Raw genomic sequence first — 19,258 nt, forward strand, 5'->3', positions numbered from 1 at the left:
CTAGCCGCAGCGCTCTGCTCCCTAGCACATAACCTAACCTAAAATAGTTGTTAGTCTCGGGGGAAAGGGGGGGGGGGGGTTACTCAAATTTCAAAGAGGATAATGCCAAAAATTCATATGGGGCAAAACTAAGCAGCATAGAAAATCACCAAAATAAACTTTCGTTTTTAACTATGACTTGAACTCAGAAGTACACACCCCACATGATATTGAAATGAAATAAATCGCCTTCCCCTCTCTTTCACCCCCCTCAAAGTTTACATCCTCCTTGCAGAACCCCTGCACGCAACTGGTTCTTACCTTACAGAAGAAGAAACAGAGAAAGCCTCGCAGTTTCTTGATCTTGAACGACTACCTGAACAAAAAACCATGCATTACTTACTGACCGACCTATATCTTCAAATTAAATGATTTTTGCCAATTTGTCAGTTTGCCACTTAGTGTTTTAGGAATGTTTGTAGCAGGCAAATTGGAACTTCAAGGAAAGCAACCAAAAGCGCTCCTAAAGTTTCCATTCTCCATAAATATCTTTGCGGGTTATTTAGCCCCCTCATTTTTATGGGTGGGGTTAAAAAATTAAACTAATAAAATTTTAAAAGCTAAGCTCATTAAACAATTGCGCAATTTATTCTATCAGTGGGTTTGATTTCAATAATTTCGCCATTATTAAAAATTTGTCAATTTAATCTTTATTATCATTTCCGCGGAAAACTGTCTATAAAAAAACACAAGAGATATATATTGAATACCTCCACAGCCGGAGCATTTAGACCAATCTGACCACTCTGTCCATTGGTAACTTTCTAAAACATAGAATTATTGATAACATGTAATTTTCCTAAAGAAGGTGTATTAACTTTTTTGCTTTTTATCTGATTGCATATCTGAATTCTTTGAAAAATTTTACATCTACTATTTACTAAAAGAACTGGCTAGCTATCTTAAATAAAAAGCAAAAAAGTTAATACACCTTCTTTTAGAAATCCTTATATCATGAAGTAATTTTTTGGTTTGTCCAAAAAGATCTTACCAGTGCAAGAAGGATTATTACATACTTGAAACAGCGTAAAGTGCCGCCAAAAAATGACGTCTTACAATACAAGTGACCAATAAGAGGCCTAAAAAATTTTACCATTGGTTAATTACAATTTATATTTGCCTATCATTGGTACTTTGTATTGTATGATGTATTTTTTTGGAGTCACTTAACGCTGTTTCTTTTGTTTTCATTTAATCTCCCTGGCAATTACTAATTACGTCTGTCACTATCTACTTACTATTATATCTATCTATCTACTTATTATAATATCCATCTATCTACCTATATATCTATCTAACTTTCTATCTATCTATATATCAGCCTTACCAGGGCAGGGAGGGTTATTACACACTTTTGTTTTCATTTTATCTCCCTGGCAATTAACAATTACGTCCGTCACTATCTACTTATTATTATATCTATCTATCTATCTATCAACCTTACCAGGACAAGGAGGGTTGTTACACACTTTTGTTTCCATTTCATCTTCCTGGCAATTACTAATTACACCTATCACTATCTACTTATTATTATATTTATCTATTATCTATCTAACTTTCTATCTATTTATCAACCTTACCAGGGCAAGGAGGGTTATTACACACTTTTGTTTCCATTTCATCTCCTTGGCAATTGCTAATTAGGCCTATCACTATCTACTTATTATTATATCTATCTATCTATCTACCTATATATCTATCTAACTATCTATCTATCTATCGCCCTTACCAGGGCAAGGAGGGTTATTACACACTTTTGTTTCCAATTAATCTACCTGGCAATTACTAATTACGCGTATCACTATCTACTTATTATTATATCTATCTATAATCTATCTAACTATCTATCTATCTATCGCCCTTACCAGGGCAAGGAGGGTTATTACACACTTTTGTTTCCATTTCATCTCCCTGACAATTACTGCCACCCACACAATCTCGGTTCCGAACCTAAATAAGTAAGATCAATCAATATATTATTAATTGGATGTTGCACCAGATTTTCATAAACTATAAAAAAAAGTGTTACTACCAGCTGACTAAAATAATGATAGCCCCCATCCACCCCTTATATCTCATCCACTACCCTCCTACTAGAGAACCAATTGATCTATATATGAGGTCCATATCAGTAAGCCAAATTAACAACAAATTTTCCCCTGTCAATATATCCACGTATACCAATATCCATTAACATAACATATTGAAGTAATTTCAAGGATTTTTGAGAAACTAGAGACACAATGGGGTGATGATGCTAGTCTATAATTCCAAAATCGATATATTATTACTTGAATGTTGCATCAGATTTTGATAAACTCTAAAGGTGGCTAAAATAATGATACCCCCCATCCACCACTTTTATCCCATCCACTTCCCTCCTACTGGAGGAACAAACTAATTAATAAATAAGGTCTATTTTAGCAACCTAAATTGACGACAAATTTCCCCCTGTCAATATATCCACGTAATGGACCTGTACATTGATAAAATGCTGCTATATTTGGCTGGATAGGAACAAAACAAATTTTTTTATGTTATACCTGTTTACCGACCCCGCAGGATTTGGTGCAAGGGCTCCAGTCACCCCACTGTGACCATTCTCCAGGTAAGGTTCCGGGATCCGGCTTTATCAGGGCTTCAGAAATAGACATGTAATTTAATTTAGTACATTAAGTTAAAGATATACGAAGGGAAAATGAATTTATTAAAAGTGTATGTAAGGGGGGGGGTTTGGTTGAGAAAACAGTGGACTTTAAATTAAACTGATTCCCAAAGTTTTAAAGCACGTTTTCTCATTCGTTGGCTTAACAACTTTTACTAAATTTTGATTGGAACTTTTTAAACTTTCCCACCAATAATTGTAATCTTAATATTCCTGGAAGATTGTCTGTAATACGATGCCATACAAGATTGTTCAGTATGCCTAAGAACTAATTCTAATCAAGTAAATAATAATCGGTTTTGAAGCCATATTAGAACAAAGTTTACCTGCACATGAATCAGTACAGTAGCCCCATTCTCCCTCATTCTCAATATGTCTACAATAATAGATTTATTATTACTTGGATATTACACCAGATTTCTATAAAGTGAAACATGTATCTGGCTAAAATAATGATTCTCCCTATCCAACCTTTTCAACCCATTTCCTACCCTCCTTCTAGATGAAAGAACTGACTAATAAATGATGTTAGCAACCTAAATTGACGACAATTCTTCCTCTGTCATGATATCCACGTATGTTATATATCCATTTATACAATATTACTTCAATTTTATCTTACCTATTGTTTTAAACGGTGAGATGTCTGTCTATTTGTTTGCTTGTAATTGTTGTTGTCTGTTTATGATAGCTTTGTTGTATGTAAACTTATAATTTGTCCAGTCCGTCTGCTTTTTAAAATAACATTTCCCCCTTGTTTTAGTCTTATCGTACACAAACTATAAGTTATTTTAAACTTATTGTATTGTATTGTATTGTATTGTATTGAATAATTCTCAGGATTCTCGTGTGAGAATATCGAGGAGAATGTCTTTTAGTCTGCTTCAATCCATTTTCACTATTCTCACAATAATTAGTCTAGCTGATGAAGCCGGTCATAATTAGATTTAAAAACAGCAACAGTTCCAGAATTTTTAACATCAGTTGGTAAACTTGAAAAAATTATTTGATAAATAATTTCTTTGATCCTGTTAAACCTTATGTAAAAGTAACAGGATGTATACTGTCTGTGTCTCTCTGTATGCACCGATGAGCCTCGATAACCACTGAACCTATGTGGTTCTCCTTTACAATGGTGCTTCTCAGAGGTCCTTGGAATGTGTATAGCTATATTGTGAGAGAGTATCACAATCCTAGAGGCATCTAGGGGAGTAGATACTAGTAAAACCAAATAGTAAAAGGTTGCGTGATTTTTTTTCTAAACTTAAATCTAGGTTACCTGCCATCTACATCTGTCTTTGTGGAACACCATAATCTAAAACAAAAATATTGCATTTGTTAGATTTTCAAAACAATTTTCTTCATACAGGAGGCGTGCAAATGGGTGGGATCATTTTCATTTTTGTACATTGAGCAATATCAAAATTAGATCACATCCATTTAAAAGTAACAGGGTGTTTGTTTGTCTATTTTTGTGTCTGCTCTGAAGGATTCTGTGCTAATCGTTGAATTGATGTGGTTCTCGTTTACAGTGAAGCGTCTAACCTAGGTCAAGACGGGTTTAAATATATTTCGGTTAGTGTACTTTCACCCTTCCTCCCAAGAGAAATCGCCCCCATAATTTGTTTACTTTTTAAAAATTTAATGTATATGGTCGACTTCATCCCCATTTCCTACAGGTGCCCCTAGAGGATTCTATTGGACCACAACCACCACCCGGAAATACCAACCTGACATCAGGATCATGTTCAGAAGTACAACTGTCATAAACAATACTAACATGACATCAGGATCATGTTCAGAAGTACAACTGTCATAAACAAATACTAACCTGGCATCAGGATCATGTTCAGAAGTACAACTGTCATAAACAAATACTAACCTGGCATCAGGATTATGTTCAGAAATGCAGCTATCATAAACTAACCTGGCGTCAGGACCATTTCCAAAAGTACAACTGTCATAAACTAATACTAACCTGGCATTAGGACCATGTTCAGAAGTACAACTGTCATAAACTAATACTAACCTGACATCAGGATCATGTTCAGAAGTACAGCTGTCATAAACTAATACTAACCTGGCGTCAGGATCATGTTTAGAAGTGCAGCTGTCATAATCTAATACCAAACTGGCATCAGGATCATATTCAGAAGTCCAGCTGTCATAAACTAATACTAACCTGGCGTTAGAATCATGTTCAGAAAAGCAACTGTCATAAACTAATACTAACCTTGCATCAGGATCATGTTCAGAAGTGCAGCTGTCATAAACTGTTCCACGGAATTCAAACGGAAACACGCACGTCCTGGAATCCTACACACAAATAAACAGGTAAAACCATGGATTTGAAAAATAAGACAAATTATCTCTCCCTTAGATTTAAAACATTGGATTAAGAAAGAATGGACAGTGACACTGCTAGTTTGGAACCAACTGATCATTATTTATTAATGGTTCCCAAAGCCTTTGAGTCTACTTTAAATCAACTATTTACGCTTGGATCCTTACCAATCAATACCAAGTTTCATATGTAACTTTTTCGCCTGAAATGTGCCTAGGTATTTTGTTAGTTTTACTTATTGATGTTGCCATCCTTGTTTTCATTTTATGATTATGAGAATATTAATTACCGTTGTTTCACAAGCAGTAAGAGAACCAGTGACACTCCTGATAATAATAAAGTTATTAGTGGCACTACTACACTATTACTAGGATATATATTCAGTATGTCTGTAACCAAAAAGTACTCCTAGATATGCCAAGTACTTGAGTACTTACTAAGTGTTTTTTTAGTCATAACATTTTTTACTTGGGTTGTCTATCTACCAGTCAATCTCTCTATGCAAATAATCTGTCTATCTATTTACCAATCAATCTATATACAGATGTATGTATCTGTGTATATTTAACAATATGCGTACAGTATGTCCATCAATTTATCTATTTGTCTATCCACCTTTTACTGTCTGTCTGTCTTTATGTCAATCTAACTATCCATCCAGTTTACCTAATCCAATCTAACCATCCATCCAGCTTACCTAATCCAATCTAAATATCCATCCAGCTTACATAATCCAATCTAACCATCTATCCAGCTTACCTAATCCAATCTAACCATCTATCCAGCTTACCTAATCCAATCTGACTATCCATCCAGCTTACATAATCCAATCTAACCATCTATCCAGCTTACCTCATCCAATCTAACCATATATCCAGCTTACCTAATCCAATCTAAATATCCATCCAGCTTACATAATCCAATCTAACCATCTATCTAGCTTACCTCATCCAATCTAACCATATATCCAGCTTACCTAATCAAATCTAAATATCTATCCACCTGCCCTAATCCAATCTAAATATCCATCCAGCTTACCTGATCCAATCCAACTATCCATCAAACTAACCTACATAATCCAATCAAACTATCCATCCAGCTTACCTAATCCAGTCCACATTAGCCAGAACATTTGTATTTACACTTGGACGTCCCTCAGCTAACAAAGTCAAATTTTATATTTCAATTGGATTTTACTGTAAACTCTCCTTGATCCTAGGAGGTAAAGGATATTAGACTTTAAATTATATTGAGCTCTCAATGTTTATTTTATAGTTTCCAAAATTTTCCTCCAATAACTTTAATCCACATAAGTGGTATTTTATTTAACATAGTTTTGGGGTACATCCATTTATGGTTCATTAATATCTCAAATAAAATTAAATTATTGAAAACAAAAAGCAAAAAAACTAATAATAAAAATTTGACTTTCTTTGTCCACAGTCGCTTTCGCCAAAGCTAACAACTCCAAGTAAAACATAATTCTAATTTTTAATTTAGTGTTTAAAATTTCAAGTTAAAAATCACAAAACCTTTATTTTACTCTAATAAAGTAAAACTGTAGTTGGCTAAATAGTGACCCCCCATTCACCCCCTTTACCCCAACCGCTCCCTTTCTAATGGATGAACAAACTAACCAATAAGCGATATCCATGTTATCAACCTAAATTTACGACAATTTACCCCCTGTTAATATCTATGTATATTCTATATCCATTATGATTTTAAAACATTCACACCAATCGAATTATCCTTGCTGGGAGAACTTGTAAATGGCTTTGAATATGGACAGACAGACAGCCACCAGAGTCATAGAGTAGCTTCGAGTAGAAATAGTGAATTTAAAACACTAAATTCCTGTGAATTAAGCCGTCTTGAAACAATTCCACCTCCAGAATCACCTCTGCACGAGTCGGATATTCTTAATATATAATATTTCAGTAGAGTAAGGTAATTATTTTTCAAATTTTATTCATCAGCTACTTTCTTTTTTATCTTTTTCATAAGAAAGTGGAGCTTATGCAAAGAATATTCTTTTCTATCAAATAGTCTATCTCTTCCCTATGTCCATAGCACACAAAAGCCAACAAAATTCAGCAATGTATACTTTGTTTAATTAATCATTTTGCTGAAAAAAAAAGTTTTTTTTTTATGTTTTACCTTCCATTAGCATCTTTGACACCAACAGCACAAAGCTGGTCTCCTGTGATCTTCCAGGTTGCTCTAGAGAAAAAAAAATAAAATACAAGATTTTTTCATGAAATAATAGTTATTTCTCGCATCGTATTATAAACGGCTTTCCGCAGATATAGAATGTACAATTATAACATTAAAACTAGTTTTTTTAGCCCCGAGGTGGCACCGGCTAAAAAAACTGGTTTTAATCTTATGATTGTACATTTTTATATTCGTAGAAAGCTGGATATAATACGGTGCTAGACATAGTTTTTTCGTATGGATGAGAACCGGTTCCTATCCACCGGATTCGAATGAATACGAGAAAAAAATATTATTGAAACTGTTTTTAAAACTGTGCTTATAAAATTGTAGGCCAGTATTTCATGCAACTATTCCTATTTATCTATCTTCAACAGTGAGTGTGGCTCTTTGTAAACATTAAGTAGTTACACTGGCTTATAGTAAATCTACAACAGTGACTGTGGCTCTTTGTAAACATTAACTAATTACTATGGCTTGTAGTAAATAAACCTTACTTGCAAATTTCTCTATCTACAACAGTTAGCGTGGCTCTTTGTAAAAACTCTGGATGACTTTTGGTGTCCAAATCATCAATTCCAAATCCAAACACCTCTAGATCTTCACTCTAAATTAAAATAATTTAAAAGAGACAACTTAAGGAGAGAATTTGCACTAGTTACCCTAAGCAAAATTTTTTTTAACATGTACGTTGAATGAGCATGTATCGTAGAGAGATTTGGCTCGTTTAAGTTATCCTCGGTTTTTTTACCTGACGTTAGAGTGGCATATACAGCTGCCTCGCCCGTATGAGGTAATTGATAGGTAAATAATGCATAGAATTTTATTACGGGTCTAACAAAACTGGAATTAATATAATATTCTTTTAATTTGCTATCTACATTAAGTTGTCTATTGTACCATGCGATAAAAAAATAGTATAACTTTCATTTTTACTTACCTCTCTGATAAGATATTGGTCAGAAGGACTTGGAAGGCAAATTGGCCAAGTACTAAAACATAAATATTATGTAAAACTATTTAAAATATTTGTAAAACTATATTCACTCAACTGTAAATTTTGCGGGAAACATGATTATATTTTGTCATTTACTGTAAGATCGTTTCGGTTTACCCTATAACATAAATAAATTCTTTAGGAAATTATGAAAATGTGGAAACCTGATTGACGCAGAAAACGACATCGTTACTGTGCAATGTAACACCCGAAAGACAACTACCCCAATAATATGATGGGGCTAAAAAAATAGTTTTAATCTTATAATTGTACTTTCTGTATCCGCGGAAAGCCGTTTATAATACGATGCGAGAAATAACTATTACTGTTTCTCTTGATAATAATTGCCATTTTTTGTGACAAAATATAACCTTCATTAATTAGCGGGCATTTAACAAGAAAGCTACGTACCTGGCTGTGAATGCTATGCTTTGGGTTAATTCTAGAACAGCTATGTCATTTCCTTCTGTTATATTGTTCTGGGAGGTCAATCTAAATAAATAGATAGATAGATAGATAGATATATAGACAGATAGATATATAGACAGACAGATAGATAGATAGATAGATAGATAGATAGATAGATAGATAGATAGATAGATAGATAGATAGATAGATAGATAGATAGATAGATAGATAGATAGATAGATAGATAGATAGATAGATAGATAGATAGATAGATAGATAGATAGATAGATAGATAGATAGATAGATAGATAGATAGATAGATAGATAGATAGATAGATAGATAGATAGATAGATAGATAGATAGATAGATAGATAGATAGATAGATAGATAGATAGATAGATAGATAGATAGATAGATAGATAGATAGATAGATAGATAGATAGATAGATAGATAGATAGATAGATAGATAGATAGATAGATAGATAGATAGATAGATAGATAGATAGATAGATAGATAGATAGATAGATAGATAGATAGATAGATAGATATAGTCCACATAGAATGAACAAAAGTTTATTTGTAAAACATCATGTTTCATGCATTAAGCAATCTTCAGTTACAATTTAAAACTGACAAAAATATTAGAATTAATAGATTTTTTCAATTAAATTTAGAGGATTTTTTAAAATATTGAAATTACAAATAAACATAATTTAAAAAAAAACTATCTTGAAACGGCAGTATCAGGTATCATTAGCAGCCAGGTGTTCAATCAGAAGGAACTTGTCTCTGTGTCTGCACTTGCTGTTGATCTCAGACCTCTTGTTGAGCATGGTGACGTCATTGTTGAACATGATCTTCACCTTCTCTAGGTTGCAGAGTTTGCATGCACCGGAGCTAGGGTTGTAGGTTGGTGCTTGCTGCAGGATGGACCATCTAATATCAAAATTAGTTTGATTTCGTTTTAATGACCAAATGAATGATGATAGGCTGGTTTTGTGCTCTGCATTGGCATTGTTAAAGGATGACTTGTGACCAGTAAATCTTTCTTTAAAAGTGTTACCAGTCAGGCCAATGTATGTGGCAGGTTTGACTGCATTGATGACTTCTGCTTTGTAGACCAAGGAAGACTTCAAGCACTGGCCTCCAACGGGACACACAGCTTGGCCACCACGGCAGTTGCACAATCTTGCAGGTTGAGTGTTTGCAGCAGCTGTATCTTTAAGTAAGAATTTGTTATGTCCAGCTATGATGGCTTTGATGCTAGGCATACAACAATAAGACACTTTAACTGTAGAACGGTTGAAGTACTGTTGAAGAGGTGTGTTCTTAAAATGTTTATCAATCAGTAGTAAGAATTTCCTTGCAACATTAGTTTTCACTGTTTGACAGAAAGGAGGGTTAAACCAAATAACCTTTCTTCTCCTGCACCTTGTAGTAGGATGACGTTGTTGGTTGGGTGAGTAGGTGAAGTCATCATTGTAGCCAGCTGAATTCAATGCATTTTTGAAAGGTATTTTCTCAGCTTCAAAGATCTCTCTTGAACTTGAAAGTTTGGAAATTCTACTTGAAACCATTTTGGGTATTTCTTTCTTAATGTTAGCAGGATGGTTAGATTTCGAGTTTATGTAGCTGAGATCAGTATTTGGTTTCTTAAAAGGTCGAAAAGTGTTGGCTCTCAGGTCAAAAAAGGCATCCAAAAATTCGGTGCTTGTGATATTGCATTCTATTGTTACTTTCAGTCCTAAATCTTTAAAAAGTTGAAAAACACGTTTTCTTACTTGTTCAACCTGTGGACCAGAACCATCAAGGACAGCAAGACCATCATCTCGGTACAGACCAATTTGAGGTTGTTCAATGATGTCACCCAGCTTGCTAAGGATGTAGAGACCAACCAGTTCACAACATTCAGCACCATCAAAACTTCCCATGGTTATGTCAAAGTTTGATTGTGATTTTTTGATCCAAGGATCTTCATTCAGGTACAAAAAGATAGATAGATAGATAGATAGATAGATAGATAGATAGATAGATAGATAGATAGATAGATAGATAGATAGATAGATAGATAGATAGATAGATAGATAGATAGATAGATAGATAGATAGATAGATAGATAGATAGATAGATAGATAGATAGATAGATAGATAGATAGATAGATAGATAGATAGATAGATAGATAGATAGATAGATAGATAGATAGATAGATAAATAGATAAATAGATAGATAGATAGATAGATAGATAGAATAATTATAATTAAACGAACTTCTTTTTATTTTCCTAATTCTTATAAACTTTCTCCAATGTATTGTACAATTGAATTACGTTTACACAATAAAGTTAATATGCACAAATGTTAAACAGTGCATTGTGTTTAGAAATCTTAAAATCTCTATCTTCTTTTTCCTTATGCGTGTAGCTAAAGAAATATAATTATTGTTACGAGAACCTGCCCCAAAAAGATAAAGTCAGCCCTAGTTGAGTTTAGCAACATGACTACTTAAAAGTAATCTCTATGTTGTATAAACATTTATGTTTTTAATGTCAAAAAGATCATGCACCATTTTAGCAAAATATAATGCTTTTACAGGATATACAATATATGTAATTTTAGTTTGGTGGAAAGGAGACATTGAATAGTAAATTCAACTTTGATTTTTTTATTCGTTGTTATCAAAACCTTATTACTTATGATAAAAACTAGTTTTGTACAAAAATTTTCACTTATAATTTCAATGTACACGAGTAAGTGTAATTGTATTTATCGTCCATTGTCTTATCTCCTATGATCTCCAATTTAAAACCATCCCTGAAAGAAATGAAATGGTTGTATTGAAAATGAAATGGAACACTAAATAAGTTTAGTAGTTATCGAAATCCTAAGCTACAGATAAACGATCAAAAACTTGCTACTCTACAAAATAGAAATAGTTGTATATGTTTCTAACTTTATGAGTTTCCTTTTAAAAGGAAAGTTTTATTAGAATAGATGAATAAGGAAAAAGGAAGTTACAGTACAAGGATGACAATAAACGCTATAGCAAAGCTCGAAAGTCTTTATTTAGTGATAAAAACTCATTTCCATGTAAAAGGGGGAAAAATCAGTCTTTAAAAACTCTATTGATGATTTTTTTTATAGTTATGAAGAATTAGAATGTCTGACTAAATATATCACGTTTGCTAACTACCAGACAGATTTAGTTCACTTCTACAGAGAAGCATCGTTTAGGTCGCATTGTTTTCATAAAAAACTGCTATTCATCAAAATATCAAAATAAAAATATAACGCAGCGTATAAACCCAAAGTATAGAATAGCAACGCTAACGCATTAAAAATATAAATTCTAGATGAATTAGATTGTTAAGGAGATTAAACTATTAAACATTAATTTTTATGCACATTAGTTAATAGACCGTAACATGCACTCTTTATTCTTTTGAAACAGCAAAAAAAGTATTTTAATAAAATAATAAAAATTGAAAAAGTGTGTATCAATTTTAAAATAACTATTTTCATTTCTTATTTTACACAAATACAGTGCATTTTGAAACAACAATGATTACAATGGGTATTTATCGCATCGTATCATACACAGCTTTCCGCGAATATTAAACTGAAAAATTTGCCATACATGACTTTTCAGCATGGCTGAGAACCGGTTCTAATCCAGCAAATATTTATCGATTTCAAAGTCAAACTGGAAAATATTGTCTTTGCATTATTTGAACATACATTCATATTTAATAAACATCCCGTTGTTTACCCCATTAAATAATATGTAACAATGATCCCTAGTAGGCATTTATATTTTGTTCTTTTGCAAATAGTGTTTGTATAAAGCTAAGCTTCTGTAACTATGTACTTAAAATGTATCTAAAAACGGTTTGTATTATAATAACAACCTTGCGTTCAGCTGCTATGCAAATAACTTATTAGATATATGCTTATGTTATTTTGATCATTACTTAATATTTTGCAAGAAAAGTGCGCGAAGCACACTTAAAAAATTTAAAACCTCTCTTATACCAAAATCTTTAGAGTTGAAATGCATGCATAAAAGGGATTGGTCAATTGAGTGTTAGCTTTTGGGAGTAAGACAAAATAACAAATATGCTAAAAAATATTTTTTTTAGGGGAGCTTTATATTGGTATTTTTAATGTTTTGGAGGATGGGGAGAGGGGGTAAACAAGCGTTGATTTTTCAACCTGCTTTTCTTCCATCAATTAAAACATGTTATCAACAAATTATGTAAAAAGGTTAAAACATTAGTTACCACCATTGATCATAATTGTTATTAACTGTTGAAGTGCAATACTGTAAAATACAGGGATAAAAGGGGATAGTTATGTATAAGTAGCGCCGCTACTATATAAGTAGGTTATATCTAACCTTTAATCAAGTAATTTGGTTGTTTGTTCATAGATTAAGTCATAGGATGGATTTAGGCTATTTTTCTACCCTTTTCACAAAGAATTCAAATACAGAGCCACTAGATACTAGAGCCGCAGTCGATAGTAATTATTATTTCAATTGACTCAAAATTTTCTTTTTCTAAGTAAAAACACATCTAAAAGCATATTATTTCTCTAAAAACCTTATCACAACACCTTAAATTCTTGGGAAATGTAACACAAATTAACTGTGTCTTTCAAGAAGGTTAATATGTTATGTTACAGATACTTCATTTTTTTCTAGAGCTTCTCTTTGACGCATTTTTTTGCGTAAGTCATTTTCTTTTTTAATTCTAGCTTTCCTGGATTTATTTTAGTTAAACGCTTCACACAAATAACCTAGGAAGGGATCTAAAGACAATGAAGATACACAAAATTACCCCTTTTGTAGATTACAATTAGTGGTTGAAACATTTAGACACTCTACTTAATAAATCAATAAAAAGTCACCAAAGTTGTTTAGCCAACGAATAAGACAATGGACAAATAAACCGTGTAAAAATAAAATCTTATTTTTTTGCTATTGCTGCGTTACTTAAAAACTTGATGTACTACTTGTAAAACCAAATTGATTTCTGGTAATTAAAATTTATGATATTTAATAACAAATCAAACATTCATTCGTGCTTATCGATAAAACATTTAATTGATTGTAAAAATCTATAATGATAGATAAAAGATCTTTAAAAGTTAAAAAAAGTAAAGTTTTTTTCAACTATTTCTGGTAATCCTATTTTATGAAGGAGTAAGTTTTTTTTTGTCTGTATAAAAAGGATTTCGCTAACTGGTGGACCGATATGGTTCTCCTTTACATTGTAGCTTCTAATAGGTCCAGTAAAGGTTTATAATTATTTTAAAAGGGGTAAACACTAGAGAAATCGCCCTTAGAAAAAATGGCCGCCACAAATTTATGTTTCTGTAAAAACTATTTTCGAAAATAGGCAGCGGTCAACAGCCGAATTCCTCCCCCTCCCCCTCTAAGTGTCCCTAAAAAGCTTTAGGGGCGTAGCCGATGGTATAGTAACAAAGTGACATGGTGCTTTCATTCAATCTATTTATTGATCACAAAAACTCACCCTCTTTTTTTCTAGTTAAAAACCTTCCCTAGAGATATAAGTAGCTTTACTGTAAAGGAGAGAATCATATATGTTCAATAGTTAGCAAGATCCTTCGCTACAGACATTTTTTTTTACCTCCTTGCATCAAAGGACAAGGAGGATAAATTTGAAAATAAAACAATGAATTTTTTTACAATAATAGAAATTTAAAAATGAGTTTTTACTTTCAGTCGTACAAACGTACAGTTTTTATATACTAAATTGTTTCTGCGCGGCGCTTTTTAATACATGTAAATGAAATTCTATTAAGTACTTGTGAAAAATACCTCATTTATGAAAATGAAAGTTTAGTTGCGAAGCTACTCTATAACTAGAATTAATCCGAACGTCCTTCATAAAGTCCCCATTGAGCATAGCTTTCTTGTTGAAAATCTTTATTTTTTCTGCGCATATATACTTAGACATAGTCCAACAAAAACCTGTTAAAATATACACTTACAGTAGTTATCTAATCAGTTTGCTTACATCATGTGGCTTCCCAGATATTAATGTTTTTAAAAATTATGCCTAGTTGTATGGAAAAACTAAACCTAAAAAGTTAATTGATCCATGCCTTCTATCCTCTACACAAAAAAAATGAAATAGAAAAAAAACGTAAGAGAGAAAGCGATCAACGACCAATCCCCTTTCCAAAAAAAGCTGGTTAAAAAACTGTATTACATTTCACTATTTTTTTTTTGCTTCGACGCTTTATGTTGACCATTGTCCTTGTTAATGTTTATTTGCATAAGTCAGGCTATTCTTGACCAGAAGCAGAATAAACAGAATCCTTGTTTTAAATAGCAAAGCTACTCTTCATTTCTATATTAGCGGCTATTTACTAATTTGAAAACAAAATTAACACGAAGTAGATATCTAATAAAAATTACATAATTGTGTAGTGATTTTATGAATTATAACAAAAACAAGGATGACAACACCCATAAGTAGCGAAGCACAAAATCTATAATGAAATAGACAAACGGACAAATTGAATTATAGAGCTGATTAACTGTTACCATAAAAAAGAAAAGAAAGAGAGATATATGTAAATAAATAATAAAAAATATAATATCACGAAACCTTTAGAATTTAAGGTTTATGTCTGAAAGTTTAAAAAGAAAAACAGCTTAAAAGCAGTCAGACTACTAAAGATTTTTCATACCTAAGTATGGAGCATAAATTCAGTAATATTGGCAAGAAGTTTCAGTAGTGTATTTTTTTGTAGGAGCCGAGAAAATTTGTTGCTAAGAGAAAATCAGTTTAAAAATTAAAGCGGCTAAAAAGCTGCTTAAAAGCAATCCGACCGCTACAGATGTTTTATACTTAATTATGTTCTTTTTTGATGGGAATGTCGACAAAAAATTTCAGATTTCTATCTTTTGTACGAGCTCAGAAAATCACGTTTTCACCAAAACGTTTCAGACATACAGACAGACATACATACAGACGGACATTTCAAATTGTAGAGTAGCTTCGCTAATAAAAATATATTGTAACAATATACATTTATTCTTTTCTTTCTAAAGCTAAACTGAGTCTGCTTGGTTAATAATAGTTTTTAATGTTCTGTGCTCGTCCAGCCACTTTGAGAGAAACACCTTAATGTAGTTGTTTAGCTTATGAGATTATCTAGAGATTCAGCAAATCTATAATCATTTCCAATCCATAAAATTTGGTAATATTATAGTAACATTTTTGAGCAGTTTTACCTACCAGAGTGAAAATGAGCATCACTACCTTCCCCCTTTTCCACCAATTTCCCCCCGTCTGCATTTTTTTATAGTGTTTCCACAAAAATACACACATAGAAAATCTCTAAATAGCATATGTAATATAAAAAATACAAGCATATTTTAGGAATAAATCCGTTAATGTAGGTTTTTTTATGGCTTTTAAACTAATATTATTTACCAATGAAAACCCATGGATATGATAGTATCAAACTTTTAAAAATCTGCATTATATTTGCTTGAATGCTACTTATTTTCATAAAACGATTAGATAACTGCATAGCACAGCCATAATGAGAACTATCAGAAAATATTCACTATAATTTGTGCGAATATAATGTAGTAACATCCTTAACTTATACATACATACATATTGTTGGGTTGGGCTCAGTCAAGGATCTTGTAATTAAAGATTAAACAATGATGACAACAACCATAAAGGTCATGATAAGCAAATCAGACAGGCGGACAAACGAACATTAACAGTAACAGACAGACATCGTTATACTTTGTATTATAGATATTCTGCATTTTACAATAATAGTAAGATAATAAACTTAAAATTGATACCAGTTTTGTCGGCTAGGGCCTTCGGCCCTTGAATTAATCTTATAGTGTTTCACGATTAATGACTATTATTGATTTAAAATTTTTTACTCTATAGCTAAAAATATTTGTTTGATTATTGATTAAAACGTCAAAAACCTGTTGTTTTCTAACCTTACATAAAAAATTCCCTTTCATAGAGAGCTAAAAAGTCCATCGTGAACGTTTTCACATGACCATGACATGCATTTTAGCCCACTAGGCGCTCAAAATTTGACCATTTTTGGTTTAAGTATTGAAAAGCTTTAAATAGGTCCCGGCATGGTTTTATGCTAGATTATTTTAAAGTCATTTCACGGGATGGTTTTATGTTATTTTTCTACCAACCCCTTCAATTTTTATTTACAGATCCGTAGATGCTAGGGGCATAAATGCAAGTGTAGTTAAAACTTTTTTTTAAAATAATGATAAATCCACAAATAAAAAAATCCGCGACCAGTGAATTTTACGCTGGTATTGTGTAGTGTGGGTGAGCGTAGGTACCTAAATGTTATGTGGCATTTATGTAATATTATAATGGTCAGGAGAGCTGTTTTTATCATGGTGCAATAAATAACATTAAAGTTAGCATCGTTAATAGTAACGTGTCTTTGTGGAGGTTAGAGTTTAAATTTAGTTATACTAGAGACGTAAAAAAATTATGCCATAACATTAACAATAACAGGGGCTGCTATTCAGCAAATTAATTCGATTTGTAATTGCCGAAAATTAAATATTTTGTTGGAGTAAAGTTGTAGTAAAACTTTTTTTTTGGAGTAACTGAAAGGGAAGTGGGTAAGAAAGGGAAAAAAGAGAAGGGGGTTAAGAGGAAATTTTCACTTAGAATTGTTTGCCACATTCCCATTTCCCTGGATAATAAGAGTTGGGAATATCTTTACCCATAAACTTATTGTCATTCCAAGATTTTGAAAATAAGCATATTATTGTACTTATAGTTGTTGATAGGTAAAGTTTTAGGTACCCTGTAAGTGTTTAAATAGCTAAAACCTATCCTAAATAAAAATAAAGATGTTTTTTTAGATATATAGTATTGAAAAATTTGGATCCTGGAAAGGAAACGAAGTAGCGGGTTACGCCGTATTTTTTACAGTAGCTTTCTCCTAGCCCCTGCGGAGAGCTCTAACCCTGCGTGACAATAATTAACATTTACCCAACCTAAAATAACCTATCAACTATCAAAATACGACTAAACCCGCTACTTAGTTTTCTATCCATGATCCAAAGGGTTTATAGTTAAACTTAAGAAAAAGATATCGTTAGTAATTTTAAAAATGTGTAATATTAACTGTTTTGTGTAAACATAGAAACGTCAAAAAAAGAGGTTAGTAGTGAAAGAGAGTATATTATGAACCAGAGAGAAATTTTGTTCATGGTAACAGGGATATAAAGGGATAAGACAATGGCCGATAAATTGATGTACATCCCCAGTGATGATACACAAAACTACATCTTCTGTAGATTACAATTATTGGTTGAAATGTTTGAAGAGAAAAAATTAATGAACCAACCAATGTATATTCGAAGTCTCCTAAGTTGTTGAGCCAACGAATAAGAAACTACTTGGGGACTAGTGTAATAAATATCCCAATGACCCCTCCCTCCCTAAGTGGATGGTCATAATTTTTGGGGCAATGAATAAGAGGTGGTTGGCTGGTTGGCTGGTGGGTGGCATACACTTTCTAATATTAATAGACATATTTGATTTGGTTAGATAGATTTATCACATCGCATTATAGACAAGTTCTAATCCAGCGGATATTAAGCGGTTTCAAAGCCATACTGAAAAATCATTTCTTTAACATAATAAATAACATTTTAGTTTGATACCAAAATTTATTTTAATAGCATAGACTCAAATTACCACTAAAATTAAACTAGTACTCAAAGATTTAAAGCCACGTTCTCTCAACTGTAGGCTTTAAAACAAATATGACTTGTTGGAACATACTAGCAGCGTCCAAACTTTTGCACCATCAATTTTAAGCTACAGAAGGAGTTATTTTTTATGTTTGTGGTTGTGTACATTAATTTATCGACTATTTTCTTATTCCTCAGAAAACTCAAATATTTAGAACTTGCGCAGGTACTTTATAACTAGATTAGTTTTGTGAAACCGACAAAGAAAAAAAAACAACCATTGACTCCTAGGCAGGTTATTGATTATTTTGTTTGCGGATGAGAATATAGACTTTTTGCGGACTGACTCTATATCAGAAAAGCAATGCCCTTTAAAAGGTTGCAAATAATACATAGGTGTAAATTAATGCTAAAAGCACTTGTTTTGGCACAGTATTGTATTTTGCCAGTTAATATTTATCCAAAAAGAAACTGCTTTCAAATGCTCGAATATATCGTATCAGAAAAAATAATTATTAATGTTTTGTAGAAAACATGCCAGCCATGACTGCTTTTAGTTCCTTTTATATTGTCGACAAAAATCATAACATGCTACTCTTGTTGATAATTGTTGTATAATTGTTTGTCCGTTTGTCCAACAGTTGCTGATTTGTTGTGCTTTACTTTTATGGAATTTGTCATTCTTGTTTTAATATAACCTATCGACTACACCCCTAGAGTCCTCTTGGGAGGGTGGTGGTACTCTCCTCCAAAAAAAATATAAACCTTCCCAGAACCTATGAGAAGCTATATTGTAAAGAGGAAATATGTCGATTCAGTAGCTGTTTTGTTACTTA

General features: G+C 32.3%; 1 protein-coding gene across 1 annotated transcript in view; it reads right to left on the minus strand.

Moving 5' to 3' along the window:
* Window positions 1-19,258, minus strand: part of LOC145328951 (uncharacterized) — a 103,317-nt gene that overhangs the window by 9,144 nt on the left and 74,915 nt on the right. The window contains exons 9-23 of the mRNA XM_080172923.1: window positions 8,674-8,754; window positions 8,206-8,257; window positions 7,763-7,872; window positions 7,209-7,271; window positions 6,906-6,969; window positions 6,481-6,532; window positions 6,153-6,207; window positions 5,338-5,374; window positions 4,938-5,020; window positions 3,984-4,019; window positions 3,031-3,080; window positions 2,583-2,677; window positions 1,905-1,989; window positions 750-803; window positions 301-355 (exon numbers count right to left, since the gene is read on the minus strand). Coding sequence (XP_080029049.1) covers window positions 301-355; window positions 750-803; window positions 1,905-1,989; window positions 2,583-2,677; window positions 3,031-3,080; window positions 3,984-4,019; window positions 4,938-5,020; window positions 5,338-5,374; window positions 6,153-6,207; window positions 6,481-6,532; window positions 6,906-6,969; window positions 7,209-7,271; window positions 7,763-7,872; window positions 8,206-8,257; window positions 8,674-8,754 — 972 coding nt within the window. The remainder of the gene's footprint in view (window positions 1-300; window positions 356-749; window positions 804-1,904; window positions 1,990-2,582; window positions 2,678-3,030; window positions 3,081-3,983; window positions 4,020-4,937; window positions 5,021-5,337; window positions 5,375-6,152; window positions 6,208-6,480; window positions 6,533-6,905; window positions 6,970-7,208; window positions 7,272-7,762; window positions 7,873-8,205; window positions 8,258-8,673; window positions 8,755-19,258) is intronic.

The sequence above is a fragment of the Acartia tonsa genome, chromosome 9 (genome assembly GCF_053477335.1).
Source record: "Acartia tonsa isolate MP-2025a chromosome 9, ASM5347733v1, whole genome shotgun sequence".
Lineage (NCBI taxonomy): Eukaryota > Metazoa > Arthropoda > Copepoda > Calanoida > Acartiidae > Acartia > Acartia tonsa.